The sequence below is a fragment of the Rattus norvegicus genome, chromosome 6 (genome assembly GCF_021556685.1).
Source record: "Rattus norvegicus strain SHRSP/BbbUtx chromosome 6, alternate assembly SHRSP_T2T, whole genome shotgun sequence".
NCBI classification, from domain to species: Eukaryota; Metazoa; Chordata; class Mammalia; order Rodentia; family Muridae; genus Rattus; species Rattus norvegicus.
The window spans coordinates 112,939,148-112,957,286 of NC_141539.1; the positions used below are offsets into that span (position 1 = coordinate 112,939,148).

The following is an 18,139-nucleotide window of genomic DNA, read 5'->3' on the forward strand; positions in this document are numbered from 1 at the left end:
AGAGGAGAGCCGAGCCGAGCCGAGAGGAGCCCGCGGCCGGAAGGAGCGGTTAGGCGGCGGAGGGGTAGCTGCCGTAGCTCTAGCCGGACACGCGAGAGGTGCGGGGGCGGGGAGGTTACTACGTGCTTTTGGTCGCCTGTTTGGACGGTCGGCACTTGCAAGGATCGACAAAATCTCGGGAAATTTCAGGAAAACGCCGCCGGAAATCGTGGTATCCATAGAGACGCTGTCGGAAGTTGAGGTTGCTAGGAGGCCTTGGCCGCATAGACTGACACGGCTGAAGTCCCAGAAGATTATCATTCTGGCCCCGATGAGAGTCTGAATCTGCACCCTAAAAGAACTAAATCTGGTAAATTACAGAATGCTAAAGCAGACACCACGTTAGAGGTAAGCTCTGAGCTGTCCCCGAATACTGACCAACACCCAGGAATGTGCTACTAGAGCCAACCAGGACACGCAAGGAGAATTCGGAGATGTCTGTAGATGAAAAGAATGAGGTGCCAGACTCCTCTGAACCACCAGACGTCTCTGAAGATGAACTCAAAGAACGGCCTACAGAAACAGACCCAGAACAGAAGACACCAGATTTTCGAAGTGAAAAACCAAGAAAATCCGTTGACGAGGAAGATCTAGTTCCATCCAAGATGACCAAATCCGAGAAGAAACGAAAAGAATCAGCTAGGAAAAAAAGTATAGAGCCATATGAGGTAACTAAACCTGAGTTCCCAGACCGGAAGCTAAGAAAGTCTAAGGAGGAAGCAGAAACTACAGAGGAGTTTCAAGTCAAGTCTACACAGCAGGTGGGCACAGAGCAGGATAAGTTCCCAGACAAGAAACTAAAAAAGTCAACTAAGAAGAGAGCCTCAGAGCCACTGGAGGAATTCAATCTGCAGCATTTTGGAGAAGAATCAAGAACACTGATTGATGAAGCAAGTCTAGAACTATCAGAAAAGAGAACATCAAAGGCTTCAAAGAAAGCACACAAAAGCTCTTTTGATGCCAATTTTCCAGGGATGCTAGAAGAGATTACTCTAGCACTACTGGAAGAAATAAAACCAGATGTTGAAGACGAGTCGCAAGATACGTCTACTAAGGAGAAAGTTCCAGAGCCAGTAGGGGACAAGAAACCAATAACTCAAAAGCACAGGCAGAGAAGACCAAGCGGGCTACCTAAATTAAAGGGCTCATTAACAGAGCCAAGTCAGGAGAAGGAGCCCGTGCTACAGGCACACACCGAGCCAGAGTTTACAAAGGAGAAACTAATAAAGTCAATGGAGAAAACTGATTATGAGCCACCACAGACAACTGATCTAGACATTCCAGAGAAGTCAGAGCTGGAACAAACCATCGAGAAAAGTCTCAAGTTACCAAGTGAACCCAAACCAGGAGAGGAAGGACAATTTCCCAAGGAAGACCGTCCAGGACCGAGCAAACTCAAGTACCCTATAGGCAAGGATGACCTGATATTCTCTGAATATCAAAAAAAGTTGTCAGAAAAAAAATCTACCAAGAGTAAAAATGACTATGTAGTAGGATCTCCTAGAGAGAGTGTAGAATCCGCCGGTTCAGTGTATGAAACCCAAGAGTTCCTCAGAGACTTGCAGGATGACATGAATGAGCTGTTTACAGCTGTTCCTGATTTAGAGGCTTCAACAGAACTGAGGGATTCTCTAGTTTTCCCCCAGGACGTAGACATCCTAGGAGGTAAAGAATCCCAGATCAATCCAAGTCTTAGACCACAATTTGAGCACCTTACCTGGAGCCCAGAAAGGGTTGCAGAGTGGATTAGTGATCTAGGCTACCCTCAATACAAGGTATATACAAAAGCAATGTTTTTGAAGTCACATGCTCCAATCCCATTTTCCTCTATACTGGCATATTCTCTTTCCTCTAACAGAGAAGTCCTGGACTTGGAGGGGGGGTGTCAATTTTGATTATGTGTGCCTTTTTCTGTATTGTATGTGTTGATAGTGAATATTGGGCCTAGTGCATTAACGCATTAAACACATCTGTTCAATATGTATATATATATATACACACATATATATGTATATATATATAATATATATAATTTTAAAAGAAAAAGTTATATTTGATTTTTCTATTCATCCCAGTTATTACAATTCTCTTCATTCCTTGTATAAAGGTAAAAAAAAAGTGTAGAATCCCTTTTACACAGAAATCTATAGTTTTAACATATTTTGTCAAAATTAGGCCTTTTACCTTTCTGTCAAAACGTCTCAGTGGCAATGACCTCACCCTGAATTTATACCGTTTTTAGCTATCTGCCCAAATATGCCATATGTATCATGAACATTTAAGAGTATTAATGCATACTAGCTATCTACCCAAATTGGTTTTATCAAAAAAAAGTATGCTCTTCTGAATTTATTCATGCAGACTATGACATTAGGTTGTCACAAAAAGAGATCTGAAACCTTTCATACCCTGTGTATTAAACCCAACACTTGTATAAAAAAAAAAAAGCAAAAATGTGGATTTTGTTCCTTTTTTTCTTCCAGTTGCTATAATCCATGTTTAAGAGATGTTCTTCTTGCATTGACAGGAGTGTTTTACTGAAAACTTCATCAGTGGTCAAAAACTCATCCACGTTAACTGCTCCAACCTGCCACAGATGGGGATAACTGATTTTGAAGACATGAAGGTGAGAGTCGTGTATCAAGTGTCCTTGTGCCAAGTGTGTGACAGGGCTACTCGCTGCCTGCCCCATCTTTCCCTGTTCTGGGCCATTCTGTCATCACACACTCACACCCCCCCCCCCCCGACTCACTGTGGTGGCTTCCTCCCTCTGTCTTGAGTGTCACTTCCTCCCCGTAGTGCTTGCACTGCCTGGTGTTTTACTGCCTCATACCCAGAACACTGCAGTGGCTCCTGCCTTCCTGGCTTTAGTCTTTCTCATCCAGCCTGTGGGACTTAGCTCTTGGTTTCTAACTACTTACACACTGTTTTGGGGTTTTTTTTTGTTTGTTTGTTTGTTTTGTTTTGTTTTGTTTAAAAAAAAAACTCTCTGATCTCCCTAGTACAAGATAGCCCCAATCCTTGGTTTAGGATTCCAGGTCCAGCCAGCGTTCTTTCCTGGTGCCCCTCCTCCACCTGAGTCCTCTTCAGCCTGCCAGATCTAACTCCCAGACTAACTCATAGCCTACTAGTGCATACTCCCTCTATTAGAGATCCTTGCTAAGTTCCCCTTCCCTTGAATCATGCTTTAGGAACAATTCTTCCTCATCTCCACAGGAAGTTGTTCTTGACCTTGCTGTCCCAAAGTAACCTCTCTTCCAGAGCTCTCAGTAACATTTTATGCCTTTGATACCCATTTGGTACTTACATAATATCATCTGTACTTCACCCGCTTTGCGATCAGACTTTCAGACAAGTTACATTAACTTCTATAGGCTTCACCTATTCAACTACTCCATGACAAGTCTCCTTTGCCTCAGCATTCCTTTTGTTTGCAGTAGTTACAGCTTTACAAAGCATACCATACACAACTTTCTTTTTTTTTTTTTTTTTTGGTTCTTTTTTTTTCGGAGCTGGGGACCGAACCCAGGGCCTTGCGCTTCCTAGGTAAGCGCTCTACCACTGAGCTAAATCCCCAGCCCCGAAATTTTTTTTTTCTATTTTCCGAGCTGGGGACCGAATCCAGGGCCTTGCACTTCCCAGGCAAGCGCTCTACCACTGAGCTAAATCCCCAGCCCCCACAACTTTCTTCATGGCCTTTTCTGTCACACTTCTCCCGAACCCAAGAGAATCCATTTGGTATAGGAAGCTGGTAAATGTTCTTCTTTAAGAATCAGATTTGATTTTTTCCCCCTAGTCTCCACCATTGCAGTGGTTTGAATAAGAGTGGCCCCGTAGGCTTATATATTTGAATGCATTTTGGCGTGGCACTATTTGAGAAGGATTAGGAGGTGTGGCTTGGTAGGAGTATGTGTGGCCTTGTAGGAACTGTATCACTAGGGATAGGTTTTGAGGTTTCAAAAGTCCACAGCAGACCCAGCTTCTCTCTCTGCTATCTATGGATCAGGATGTAGCTCTAAGTCCTCTAGCACCATGCCTGCCTGCATGCCGTCATGTTTCCTGCCATGATGACAGTGGACTAAGTCTCTCAAACTGTTAAGTAAGCCCCCAGTTAAATGCTTTCTTTTCTAAGAGTCGCTGTGGTGATGGTGTCTCTTCACGGGAATGGAACAATGACTAAGACAACCCTCTAAACTTTTTAATTAACTAAAATGAAAAGTTCTGGGATATGTTCCCTAAGACTCTTTATCAAGCCTTAGAACCATATCAGGAAAGAAAAATGCACCTGTTAGTTCTCAAGAATTCCTAGTGACAATAAGGAAGTCTTTGAACGATTAAAACATGGATTCCTGGGGCTGGGGATTTAGCTCAGTGGTTAGAGTGCTTACCTAGGAAGTGCAAGGCCCTGGGTTCGGTCCCCAGCTCCGAAAAAAAGAACCAAAAAAAAAAAAAAATGGATTCCTAACTGAACATTAAAGTCATTCATTCAGCTAATTGTTATGCTCTGCTGAGTGCTTACTATGAGGTAAGCACTATATACATGTGAACTTATCTAATCCTTATGTTACAGAGGAAAAGCTGAGTGCACAGAGGTGATGCAACTTGCAAAATATCATTCAGATAAGCTGAAGATCAAGATATAGATTTCTGGGAGTCACATTCACATTCATATTCATTCATCAATAAATATCCTAAGTGCCACAAACCTCCATGGACATACAACACTGACAAACCTGCTAACCATATATAGCATTTCCAACTATCTCTTCATATGCCTGCCATGGCTGTGAGGTCAATCTCCTGTTCTTTTCATGTTTAAAAAAAGTGACACCACTCTTCTTCGTGACTCCACCTTCTACTTAAAGTGACTGAATTCTCCAAATTAAAATAAGGAACCAAGGGCTGGAGAGATGGCTCAGTGGTTAAGAGCACTGTCTGCTCTTCCAGAGATCCTGAGTTCAAATCCCAGCAACCACATGGTGGCTCACAACCATCTGTAATGGGATCTGATGCCCTCTTCTGGTGTGTCTGAAGATAGGGACAGTGTACTCATATACATAAAAATAAGCAACAGAATTCACAAGATTACTGTCTGTCACCCAAAGTCCTGCAACATTTTCAAGAGTCCACCAAACTCATGTTGCTCACTTGACATTCTAACTACCAAAGAATAATATTTAAGGGTTATAGTCAGAATCCTGATCATGGTTGTATAAGAAACAAGAGGTCTTAAAAATCTAATGAAACCCTCAGAAGTAAATGATGCGCCCACTGGTGATCTCAAGAAGTTTGAATAAGCAAACTTCAGCGTACTTATGTTAGCCATCAGGGAAATGTGGCTTCTCCTTGAGATCACTAGAGGAGCATACACTACACTTGGGTATTCACCAAAAGCTAAGACACACATTAACTTCCTAGGGATCATACATTAATATTTTTTTAATTTTTGAGGGGTTGTTTGTTTAAGTTTCTTTTTTTTAAAGAATTATTTATTTATTTATTTATTTATTTATTTATTTATTATATATGAGTACACTGTAGCTGTCTTGAGACACACCAGAAGAGGGCATCTGATCCCATTACAGATGGTTGTGAGCCACCATGTGGTTGCTGAGAATTGAACTCAGGACCTCTGGAAGAGCAGTCAGTGCTCTTAACCACTGAGCCATCTCTCCAGCCCCTTGTTTGTTTGTTTTCGAGACAGTGTCTTGCCTGGCCTGGGACTCACTGTGTAGCCCAGGCCAGCCTGTACCTCATGCTAATTCTTCTGTTTTACTTTCACAAGTACTAGGGTTACAAGCATTAGTTATCACAGCTGCCATGAATGTCTGTCAGCTACAGTTACCCTCTTTACTAACAGAGGCTTGCTTGCTTGCTTGCTTGCTGCTTTGATTTTGCAGTGCTGGGTGTCTGGACTCAAGGCCTTGAGTATGCCAAACAGTCACCCTACCACTAAGCTACACTTCCAGCCCCTACACTTTTAATTCCAGAGTTGTGATTAGAGCAACTAATATATCCACAGTTTCCTTCAGAGTAGCGTACACATCAGTCACTCCGTTTTATTTGTTCTAAGGATAGGTTAGACAAAATCTAGACAGCATACTTGCCTCAATCTTTTCTCTTGGTGTAGTGGTACACACATGTAATCCTAGCCATTCTGAAGACTGAGGCACAAGAATCACATGTTCAGGGCCAGCCTAGGTGACTTAGTGAGACCCTGTCTCAAAACAAAATTAAAGATGTTTAGATGCGCTGTAGTAGAACTTCTGTGAAGCCCTGGGTCCAATCTCATGCACTAAACAAGAAAAAGGCTCTCAGAATATAAGGACAAGCAGGCAGTGAAGGCTCATTCGTTAATCCCAGTACTTGGTAGGTAGAGGTAAGCAAATCTCTGAGTTTGAGGACAGCCTGGGTCGACAGTGAGTTCTAGGACAGCCAGGGCTACACAGAGAAACCCTGTGTTAAAACGACAACAAAAACACAACGCTGTGACAGATATTTGGAGAATAATATAAGCGAATTGCTTATTTAGAATGAATTGTTTACGATTCTAAAGTATATCCTTGAACCAGGAATTATGAGTGGCTAAACTCCGGCATGGTGGTTCATGGCTGTAATTCCAGGACTAGGGAGGGTAAGGCAGAATGTTGATAGGTTCAAGGCTAGCCTGGGAAACATAAGAGTTAAGTAAGACTGGCTCTTCTATGAGACCCTGTGTCTGTACAATCAAAACTCAATCAATCAAAACACAGCCTTGTAAACTCCATACTATCTTGGCAGCTTTATCCTATAGCCTTACTGTTTAAGTAACTAAGTGTCAGAGATTCACAGCAACATATTGATAATTGTCACTAAGTAACTAAGTGTCAGAGTTCACAGCAACATATTGGTAATTGTCACTAAGTAACTAAGTGTCAGAGTTCACAGCAACATATTGGTAATTATCAGTAGACAAAGACTTTTTTTCATTTTAATAGAATTTTTAATTTGTATACTTGGTTTTACAAAAGAGTTGGAGTGTGTGTGTGTGTGTGTGTGTGTGTGTGTGTGTGTGTATGTAATGTAGGCCCAGTGTTAGGGAAGGGGCAGATGACCACAGAGGCCATAAAGGAGACCCAAGTGCCTGAAGCTAGAGTTGCCAGTGGTTCAGAACCACAAGACATGGGTTTTGGGAATCAAACTAAGATCTCCGGAAGAACAAAGCTGCTCTTTTTAAAGTTTTTTAAAGATTTATTTTTGTGTGTGCCAAAGAAATAAGCCAATTCAGTCAAATTCAAAATAAAAAAAAGACAGGTTTATTTGGGAATGGGCTCTCAGACAAGTTCCCCAGTCTCAGGGGACAAGACCAGGAAAAGTCACAGGCAGATAGATTATGGCAGTGACTTTTTTTTTTAATAGCCTGTAGGTGAAGGGAAATGATGTGTCTGTGGCACGGGATAGGGGATTGGCTGGTGACTTCAGGAGAGGTGGGTTTGGACAGCTGTCAGGAATGTCAGGAATGTGGGACTTGGCTTTTGGTGAAGCCAGGCGCTCCAACTATGTGCGATGTGCGTTGATGTTTTGCCAGCATGTATGGCTGTATGGGGTGTCTAATGTGTTTATAAAAAGATAAAAAGAAGAGGAATATGTTTTGGTGGCGGTGTAGTCAGGTATGGGGGAAGTGGGTGCTTCCATGGGCCCATGCTGAAGCATCCCTTCCACCCTGAGGGACAGTATATTATAGAATAGAGTTTATTCAGGGCATGGGGAGGGAAGTTGAGAGGGTAATAGAGGCAGAGGGAGAGAGAGAGAGAGAGAGAGAGAGAGAGAGAGAGAGAGAGAGAGAGAGAGAGAGAGAGCGCGAGAGAGCGCACAGGGAAAGCAGAGAGAGCAGAATAGAGAAGTAGAGGCCATGAGCACATGGAAGGGGGTGTGGGGGGATGGTGAGAGAGGGAAGAAGGGGCAAGAGGGCAGAGAGGGAGCAAGATGGCAAGAGCGAAAGAGAGCAGAGGGGGCAAGCAGCCCCTTTTATAGTGAGTCAGGCACACCTGGCTATTGCCAGGTAACTCTGGGCCGGAGCTTAGACAAAATGCTAACAGCGTCAGATCTCTTTTAAGGTATAATTGACTCTTTCTATAACTGCTTGTCCTGGGATTGGGTGGTACACCAGTAACATGCTTTCTATTGTAATATGTAAAGAATTGTTTCATCTTCTTGGATACATATGTGGAAGCATTGCCAGTTTTTTTGTTTGTTTGTTTGTTTTTTTTTTTTTTTTTTTTGGTTCTTTTTTTCAGAGCTGGGGACCGAACCCAGGGCCTTGCGCTTCCTAGGCAAGCGCTCTACCACTGAGCTAAATCCCCAACCCCTCATTGCCAGTTTTAATTTGTGCAAGTATCCCCATAGTTGCCATTATTTCTGATAAGTGTGTGACAGCACAGTCAGCCCTTTCAGAATTTAGAGCAGTTGCCCATAGAAACCCTTAGTACGCGTCAATGCTATGCTCCATATACTTTTGTTTCCCAAATTCTGCAAAATGGAAAACATCCATCTGACAGATGTCATTTCTTTTGGTACCCCTAAGGCTACTACTACCAACGGGTAACAGAATTTGGTTGTATTGAAAACACATAGGACATTTTTTATTATTATAATATCTTTGACTTGTTGCCAAGAGATGGAAATTTCTCTTTAGTGATGGAAATGTTTTTCTTTAAACCTCTCCCATTAATAGGATGTTTTTCATGAAATTTTGAGGCTTCTAACACATTTCCTGTTAGTAATTGGTCAATTTTGTCATTTCCTTGAGCTAATAAACCTGGCAAATCTGTATGAGGCCGAATATGAGTAATACATGATAGATAATTTCTACTTGATGGCCTGTTGCAGTTGCATAAATAAGAATGTTAATTCTTAGTTATTAGGTACAAATCCAGCAGTCTGTATACGAAAAACAACTCCTTCTGCATACAAAGAATCAATGACTATGTTAAAAGATTCAGGATAATCTAATAATGCTATAAGGATTGCATATAATTCTGACTTTTGAACTGAGGTTTAGTGACTTTTGACCACCCTGCTTATTGTCTCTGATTTATAACCTGCCATCCCCATCTCGTTTGCATCCATAGAGAATGTTGGTGCCTCTGGAATTGGTGTTCTCTTTACGATATGTGCTTTACAAATTGTATGTGCTTTACAAATTGTATGTGTTGGCTTCTCAGAGATTTGTTATTAATTTCACCCAAGTAATTGCTACAAGTTCTTTGCCAGTCCTCTTGATCACCCATAATGACATAGTCATCGCAGCGTCTATAAGAGGTACCACAATTCCAGGTGACTCTGTTCCTGGTAATTGGCATAATTTTACTCTACCTTTTATAATTAACTCAGAAATCTTTTCTATATATGTCTTCAAATTTTTACTTTGTTTCTAAGCTAGGAAAATCCACTCCATAATACTCTCTTCCCTGTGCATAAGGAGCCCAGGAAGAGGATGAGTTGAAGGTTGAATGACCGGAACTCAATCCTGTTTAGGATCAATTCAATCCACATCTGCCTCTTGCAGTCTTTGTTCTACAAGAATTAACTCTTTTTCTGCTTCAGCTGTTAGACATCTGGACTGTTTAAATTTGAATTTCCTTGGAATGTTTAAAACAAATTACTTAACTCGTATGTACTTAATCCAATCGTAGGCCTCAGCCAGTCAATATCTCCCATTAATTTTTGAAAATCGTTAAGTATTTTCAATTGGTCCACACGAATCTGTACCTTTTGTGGTCAAATGTTTGTTGACTGGTTTTATAACCCAAATAACCAAGTAAGTCTTCTTTTTGTATTTTTTCTGGAGCAATCTGTAACCCCCAGCATGGGAGAATTCTTTGTGTTACCTTAAACATACGCTCTAAAATATCTTTGTCAGAATTAGCCAACCCAATGTCATCCATATCATAATAAATGCTAGCTTAAGGAATTGCTTGTGGATCTTTTCTCTTTTTTTTTCTTTCTTTTTTTTTTTTTTTTTTTCGGAGCTGGGGACCGAACCCAGTGCCTTGCACTTGCCACTGAGCTAAATTCCCAACCCCTTGTGGATCTTTTCTAATGGTTGTTGCACAAAATGCTGACATAAAGTCGGGCTGTTTAACATTCCCTGTGGAAGTACCTTCCAGTGGTCTCTCTCTAGTGGGTGACTAGCATTCACCAAGAGTATTATGAAAAAGCGGTCTTTCACGTCAATTAATATGGGTCATTGTTAACTGCTCTTATGTCCACTATCATTCTCCATGTACCTGATTTATTTTTTTACAACAAACACAGGGTCCTATGTGCTGGTAGACACTTCCGTGTTGAGCCTCCAGCTGCTCTTGTGCTGGTCGTTCAAGTGCATGCATTTTGTTGTTTTGTTGTTGTCATTGTTGTTGTTGTTGTTGTTTTGTTGTTGTTACTGTTATGGGCCACTGTTCTTGCAGCTCAGTTTGATAATCATTTTAGGAGCAAGACTGTTGGTATGTTAGCAGTGGCGCCTTTTATAAATTTAGAAATGTAATCCCTTTGATGTCCTGTTTTTGGACCATGGGCACAGCTTGTGATCTTACTCAGTCGCCTGTATCAGTACCTTCCCCAGGAGTATCTAACATATCACACTTAATTTCCTGGTTTTCTGTCCCTGGAATTGCAGGAATATTAATTTTACATACCAGTGTTGTAAAAGATTCTCTCCCCATAAATTTATGAGTATGTCACCCACATGTGGTTTCAAATTTCCTTTTCGTCCCTCTGGTCCCACACAGGTAATCCACTGGACACATTGTCTTATTCCTGATAATTTTCTAATTCTTATAAATTGTGTATAAACCTTCTGAAGTGGCCATCTGGATTCCAAGACCTTTGGGAAAATTTACTAACATCAGCTCCGGCATCTACCAACTCTTCTATGTTAACGCCATTCATTTGCACCATTAATTGGAGTCTTTGATCATTAACCATTGTTTGCCAGATGTACATTTCCCAGTGCTCCCAAAAGCTCCTGTCCTTTCTACTAGAGTGGCCTTTCCATTAATGTAAGGGCACAACAGCTGAGCAATTCTATCTCCTGCATCAATTTTCATCTCCTTCATCACATTTGCCATGATTCTAACTTCTTCTTTGCTGTCCCCCTCTACTACACTTGGATGCACAATAAATCCTTGAGAAGTTAACCCATTTCTCCCCAAGATTATTCCCACTGTTATTCCTGCAGTTAACTGCACACCAGTAGTTAATGTAACAGTCAACTTTTGGGGATAGGGTAAAGGGCGTATCTGTAGCCAGATCCAAAGTGATACTCCCTTCTGAAACATGTAAAAGATCAGAAATATTTAATTTTTATTTTATTGACTGCTTGGTACTTTCTGGCTGATCAAAGGAAGATGGTAGTATTGTTTATTGTGGGGCCTTGAGCTGACAGGCCCCTCTGTTTGTTTCCTAAGGGCAAGAGGTAACCTTGTATGTCCCTCTTGGACCAGTAATCCTTAGACTAATGTTTGCTCCTTCCAAGACAGCTACAATCCCCTGGAAACCTTTGTTGTTCATAACAGTCAGACCTGCTTGTTCTCTCTATGAACACCATATTCTCTAGAGTCAAGTGTACCTGCTATTTTAAGCTCTGAATCTTCTAGCCTTGCAATGTTTGCAAATGGTAAAATTCACCACAATTAAAGCATCAGGCATTTTGATTTCTAAGACCGCTAACTATGGCTTGCCCTATGATATTAGCATTATGTTCCTGAGAACCAATACCATTTGTGTATTATCCATTCATCTATTAGGGCTTCTCGTGCTTTCAATAGCCTAATTGCTCTCTTATATTCTGTATTTGTATTTTCCAAGGCCAATATTTCTATCAATGACTGTCTGTTTTCAGGGTCTGATATTGCTCTATTTATAGCTAAGCCCAATCTCTGTAAGAATTTGATAAATGCTGCTGCAGATCCTTCATAAATTAGGTAGATATTCACCCTGGTTCCTTAATCATATCCCAGGCTCTTAAAGCCGCAACACATTGTTCAGCTATGCCATCATCAGATCGGATTTGATCTTGTAAGTCAGCATAACACCCTTCACCAGGCAGCTGGTCTTTAGTAACCTTTATCCCCCTTGCTATATTCTGTAGTTCTATATTCATGTCTCTACCATGACCACCACTGTGATTGTTGTCCAGCTTCTAGAATAGCTGACACCAATCCTTTCCAATCTTGGGGGATGACCCTATTCTGTGAAGCCCAAGTATTTAAGGTTTCTTTAGCAAATTGAGAGTGGTAGCCATACAATACCAGAGCTTCCTTAAAATTCCTTAGATCTAGCATTTGTATTGGACACCAGGTCAATTCATTACAGGCAGGACCACTGTCATTAGCAGGCATATGCTGCACAAAGACTGGGAAGGCTGAAGGTATCTGTAGGGCCCAAGCAAATCCTCTGGTGGCTAAACACTATCTGGTTGTACCGGTACCATTTCCTGCTCTTCCAGGCCCCTACTTTCGTGAAGTTGCTCTGGGCGCCTGACAGTAAGAGTGGTGGAGCAGGTACATAATCCGAGAGGACCGTGCCACCGCTAATGTCATTGTCCTCATGTTGACCACCAAAAAGTGGTGCCACTCCGTGAATTTAGTGTCCTTCCTGATGGGAGCATCCAGGTCTGTGAGGACCAGGGTGTAGAGTTTCCCTGGATCAAGGCCATCCCGTGGAATGTGCCTGGGCCTGTTCTTAACCTGGGTGGGCCCACTTTGCCCAGCCCGTCCACCTCTACCACAGCAGATGTTCTGGGGCCACTCATCCACCTCCTGCACCTCATCAGCCAGGCTGACTGACTGACATTGCAGGCCTTCGAGTCCACGAGAATTAGGACACAAGCACACTGAGTCCCTAGTGCCACAAACCAAAGTTCTGTTTATAACTTGTCATGACAGTGAGAAGCCTGGCTCTTTCCAACTATAAGTGTATGCCTTAAGAGACACGTTTACCAAATAAAGTACAATGTTGTATACATTTGGTTTTGTCTCTAAGACTTACAGTATCTATAGGAAGCTCTACTCTTCAAAGGTAAAGTAACCCATGTTAGCCTCTTTCCTTCCTACCACTTCAGAGTAATTATACCACAAGCTTGTAATGGTCCTCATCTGTCATCCAGCCTGTTGGCCCAACACTTACTTGACTTTTCTCAGTTTCATGCAGTAAAGTCATTCTTTGTTCTGTGCAATTCTGTGGATGTTAATAAATGCTTACAGGCATGTTCCTACCCCCAACAAATCACATAAATCTGTGCCCTTGAATTCAAACTTCCAGGTCCCCGTCATTGTCAGCCCATCCCCACTTCTCTGAGTCTTGGCAATAATCTATTTGTCCTTATTCATTTTGTTTTTTCCAAACTGTTGCATAAATGGAAGCTGGGTGTGACTGCACGTGCAGTCCCATCGCTCAAGAGGATGCAGCACTTGAGAATTTTGTTTTCTAAGGCCATTTAGCCTATTAAAGCTTTCTTATCATTTTATTCTCTCAGTGAAATAAGGTAAGTAATTAGTATTCCAGACACATGGGAAACTGAATTAAGCTTTCTTTGTATTTTCAGGTTAGTCCCACTAAAAGTATCCCCCCCTTTTTTTTTTCAGGCAATATCCTATCATGTCCGAGTGCTCCTGGGAATTGAAGAGCCTCTCTTCAGCCGCAGCATCTGCCTTCCCTACAGGGACAATATAGGCTTATTCTTAGAGCGGAAAGGGCACAGTGGGGTAAAGTCTGACGCCTTGACCTTCTCAGAGTTTGTTGAGGCATCAGGGTTACAGGAGTATAGTGCAGAGGTATCAGGGTCACAGGAGACCAGTCCAGAGGTAAAAGCCACGGACAAGAGTGAAAACTCAAGCCTGGATGAAAGTGACATAATAATACAGATTTAAACGCAGTGACAATAGGGACAACCATGTCACTTAGCTCGAAAGATCAAACTGGGGCTGAAGAGATGGTTTAGCAGTTGAGACCACTCGCTGCTCTTCCAGAGGACCAGGGTTCAATTCCCAGCACTGTCATGGCAGCTCACAACTGTCTAACTCCAGTTCCAGGGGATCCAGCACCCTCACGCAGATGAACACCAATGCACTTAAAATAAAAATAATTTTTTTTAACAAAAAGAAAGAAAAATCAAAGTACATTCCCGTGGGGTAGAGGTGTGGTTTTTGCCAGGTTTTGTTCTCTCCTTTTCAGGAAGAATGAGAGAACTGCTGGCTCTAGTCTTTAATTCTTCCCGACACATAGCATCTTCCCTCTGCTAAAGGTAGCAGTATTTACCTTCCTCGATAACTTTCAGATCTTGTGTTAAATTCTAACACACCTAATACTAAGATTTGTTAGGGGAATTATAATTGAAAATGCAGTCTCAGCAAGGCATAGTACGTACCTTTACTCCTAGCACTAAGCTGAGGCTAGTCTGAGGTCATGATAAGTCTCCAAGAGCCACATAAATAAAATGTTGTTAAGTCTCTTGGAAGGAGTCTACAATGCCACTTACAAGATGGGGTGGGACTTGGTGGCAACGCTGCTGACCTGGGGTTACCCACACTCATGTGATCCAGGCCTGGTGACTCCTGACCTGTATCAGATAAGAGCACATCTAAGTCTGATTGCAGTTAGAGGCTGGAGAGCCAACTCAGCAGTTCAGAGTGCTGCCTGCTCCTCCTCTGCCCTCTTCTAGTGTCCCCGGGTGTCTGACAAAATGAGCATGTGCACACAGAGCCATGCAGACAAGCGTGCATGCACAATGCACAGGACTTTAGGAAGTGGAGCTTAAAACCATCCCAAAATATCAGGCAATTTCCATAGTGTTTGTTTGCCTCCCTGGTTTACTATCTGACCCAAAGGACAGTGCAGTGGAGCTCGGGACTGGAAGAGAAAAACATGAACTGGGTAACTAGTGACTTCGGTGAAAGAACAAAGGCAGCCTGAGGACAGTGAACATGAGCAGAGCCCAGGAAGTGAGGAGAATGAGTGTGGGACTGTGAGTGGATTGGAGGCCTTCCACTACCTATGTTGGAGCTAATAAAATATCATGGGCTGGAGAGATGGCTCAGCACTTAAGAGCACTGACTGTTCTTCCAGAGGTCCTGAGTTCAGTTCCCAGCAACCACATGGTGGCCCACAACTAGCTACAGTGTGCTCATATACATAAAGTAAATAATTTAATTTTAAGTCTATATACCAAGATGGCTGCCATGCTAGGTGTGATAGTACCCTCCTTTAATCTCAACCTTTGGAAGTCAGAGACAGGAAAATCAGCTACATATGACTTTGGGCAGTCAGTGCTCTTAACCGCTGAGCCATCTCTCCAGCCCAATGTCATATGTAGCTGATCTTCCTGTCTCTCTCTGACTTCCAAAAAAACAAAACTTGTTTCTTCCAAGGAAGGGTCACTGTGCAACCCCAAAAGCACTCATAAAGTAAATACCTTCTTGGGCTGGACAGATGGCTCAGAGGTTAAGAGCTGCTCTGCAGAGGTCCTGGGTTCAGTTCCCAGCACTAAGACCCCCCTCCTCTGATCTCCTTGGACACCAAGCACATGTGCACATACAGGTAGGCAAACAATTTATACTTACAAAAACATCACATAAAATAAATACCTTCTGGGACTGGAGAGATGGCTAAGCACAACTTTAGCCCCAAGGGAACTGAAACTCTTACAGCCTCTGTCTTAGGTTTTACTGCTGTGAACAGCCACCATGACCAAGACAACTCTTATAAGGACAACATTTAATTGGGACTGGTGTACAGGTTCAGAGGTTCAGTTCATTATCATCGAGGGGGGAGCATGGCAGCATCTAGATAGGCATAGTTTAGGAGAAGATGAGAATTCTACATCTTCATCTGAAGGCTGCTAGGAGAAGGCTGACTTCCAGGCAGCTAGTAGGAAAGAATCTCAGAGCCCATGACCCTTCAGTGACACACTTCCTCCAACAAGGCCATACTTAACTCCAACAAGGCCATACCTCCAAATAGTGCCACTCCCTGGGCCAAGCATATTCAAACCATCACAGCCTCCATGGGCATCTGCAAACAACATGACAAATGCTTGCACACACACACACACACACGCACACACGCACACACGCAATCTTTTTAAGTGTCTCCTAGTTTGATAAGTAGTGGTTGTGAGGAGAAACATGCTTGTGAAATGCCTGTCTGGGCTACTACCCACCTCTCCTGGAAAAGAACCTGGTTTTGAAAGCGTCTTTCAGGAAGAGTCGTGATTTCCTAAAAAGTGAATACCAGTCATCTTTCTAAGGTTTGTTTAAGAAACCATAAGTTAGGGGTTGGGGATTTGGCTCAGTGGTAGAGCGCTTGTCTAGCAAGCACAAGGCCCTGGGTTCAATCCCCAGCTCCGAAAAAAAAAAATAGAAAAAAAAAAAAGAAACTATAAGTTAGGCTTAGAAAATAACAAAGTGGGGTTGGGGATTTAGCTCAGTGGTAGAGCGCTTGCCTAGGAAGCGCAAGGCCCTGGGTTCGGTCCCCAGCTCCGGAAAAAAAAAAAAGAAAAGAAAAGAAAAGAAAATAACAAAGTGAGCCATGCTTTAGACATATTTGGAGGGAATTTCTATAATACACAAAGTTTAAAAAATGAAAGCCCTTAGAAGCAGATACAGTTGAAAGATGCACAAGCACTTGATCAGTAAATGAAAACAGAACGAAAATGCTACTGCATGGAAACTGGTATATACCTACACCTTGTGAGCCAAAAGGTTTCCCCACTTGGAAGGAAAGAAACCACATGCCTGAAGGGAAAGGACAGTAGTTCTACACTTTACCAAGAAACCAAACCAACATAGGTCTTATGCCAGAGGCCATCCCGTATTTGTAGCACAACTATAAATGTGGGAGGCCTGAAATAGGAAATGGCAGTTGTTCTCCACGTGGTGACAGAATACCAGAAACGTGTCTAGATGAAGACAGCAAGACAAAGCTGTAGTGATGTCCGTAAAGCCTTACACAAAGCCTGGCCATGGAAGAGGCTAAAAATCATCGTTTTGTTTTTTGTTTTGGGAACTGTGTAGTTCTGGCTGTCCTGGAACTCGCTCTGTAGACCAGACTGGCTTCTAACTCACAGAGACCCATCTGCCTCTGCCTCCCAAGTTCTGGGATTAAAGGCATGCACCACCACAGCCTAGCTGGGTTCATCTTTTTTTTTTTTTTTTTTTTTTTTTTTTATTAACTTGAGTATTTCTTATATACATTTCGAGTGTTATTCCCTTTCCCGGTATCCGGGCAAACATCCCCCTCCCTCCTCCCCTTCCTTATGGGTGTTCCCCTCCCAACCCTCCCCCCATTGCCGCCCTCCCCCCACCAGTCTAGTTCACTGGGGGTTCAGTCTTAGCAGGACCCAGGGCTTCCCCTTCCACTGGTGCTCTTACTAGGATATTCATTGCTACCTATGAGGTCAGAGTCCAGGGTCAGTCCATGTATAGTCTTTAGGTAGTGGCTTAGTCCCTGGAAGCTCTGGTTGCTTGGTTCATCTTTTAAGAGGAGTAGATGTCTGTCAACTTTCCATCATAGAGTCATGGGATGTAGGGGGATTGGGGTGCCCAGAAGACTCCATCCCTCTCTGAAGATTTATAGGCCTATATATATCGTTGTCACAGGGAGGCTGCTCTGGTAGCCTCACCCCTCCCTGAGGTTTTTGTAGGCAGTTAATATTTACTGTGGCGGGGAAGGGAGTATTTCCTTCAGTGGTATAGCCACTGATAAAGTTGTCCATGCGCAAGAAAAAGTTCCTCACCTATGTTCTTGTAAATAGCAGTAACTAAAATTAATTAGCTTTTAAAAAGCTATTTTATTTTTAAATAAGCATGAAACTGTGGCGACACAGCATATTCAAGCAGCTAAGGAGTTTGCAAAGGCAAAAGAAATGCCCTCTCTAGAATAGGTACAATCTGTTATATACAGGTTATTATCTGTATCCAAATGGAGGGGAAATACTTGTATCTTCTTGGCAAACAAGAAGTCACTAATTGGCACCAAGCCCCTAGGCTAACTTCCTACAGATAAGACAATGGCACCACCTACTTCATTACTCACACTTTATTGACCCCAAGGGTCCCCAAAA

General features: G+C 42.5%; 1 protein-coding gene across 3 annotated transcripts; it reads left to right on the plus strand.

Annotated features, from left to right (window-relative positions):
- Nucleotides 1-21: 21 nt before the first annotated feature.
- On the plus strand, nucleotides 22-15,123 carry Samd15 (sterile alpha motif domain containing 15). Of its 3 annotated transcripts, none has more exons than XR_015622141.1 (3): nucleotides 22-1,704; nucleotides 2,567-2,665; nucleotides 13,665-15,123. XR_015622141.1 is itself a non-coding variant. In XM_087554639.1 (3 exons), exons 1-3 carry the CDS (start codon nucleotides 474-476, stop codon nucleotides 13,518-13,520), a joined length of 1,518 nt encoding a protein of 505 aa, XP_087410765.1. In that variant the 5' UTR covers nucleotides 22-473; the 3' UTR covers nucleotides 13,521-13,585. The 3 variants fall into 3 exon arrangements, 2 of the variants coding, with proteins under 2 accessions (XP_087410765.1, NP_001382553.1); XM_087554639.1 differs by lacking the exon at nucleotides 13,665-15,123 and adding an exon at nucleotides 13,443-13,585 and having other exon boundaries at nucleotides 22-1,814; NM_001395624.1 differs by having other exon boundaries at nucleotides 91-1,814; nucleotides 13,665-15,102.
- Nucleotides 15,124-18,139: the final 3,016 nt, after the last annotated feature.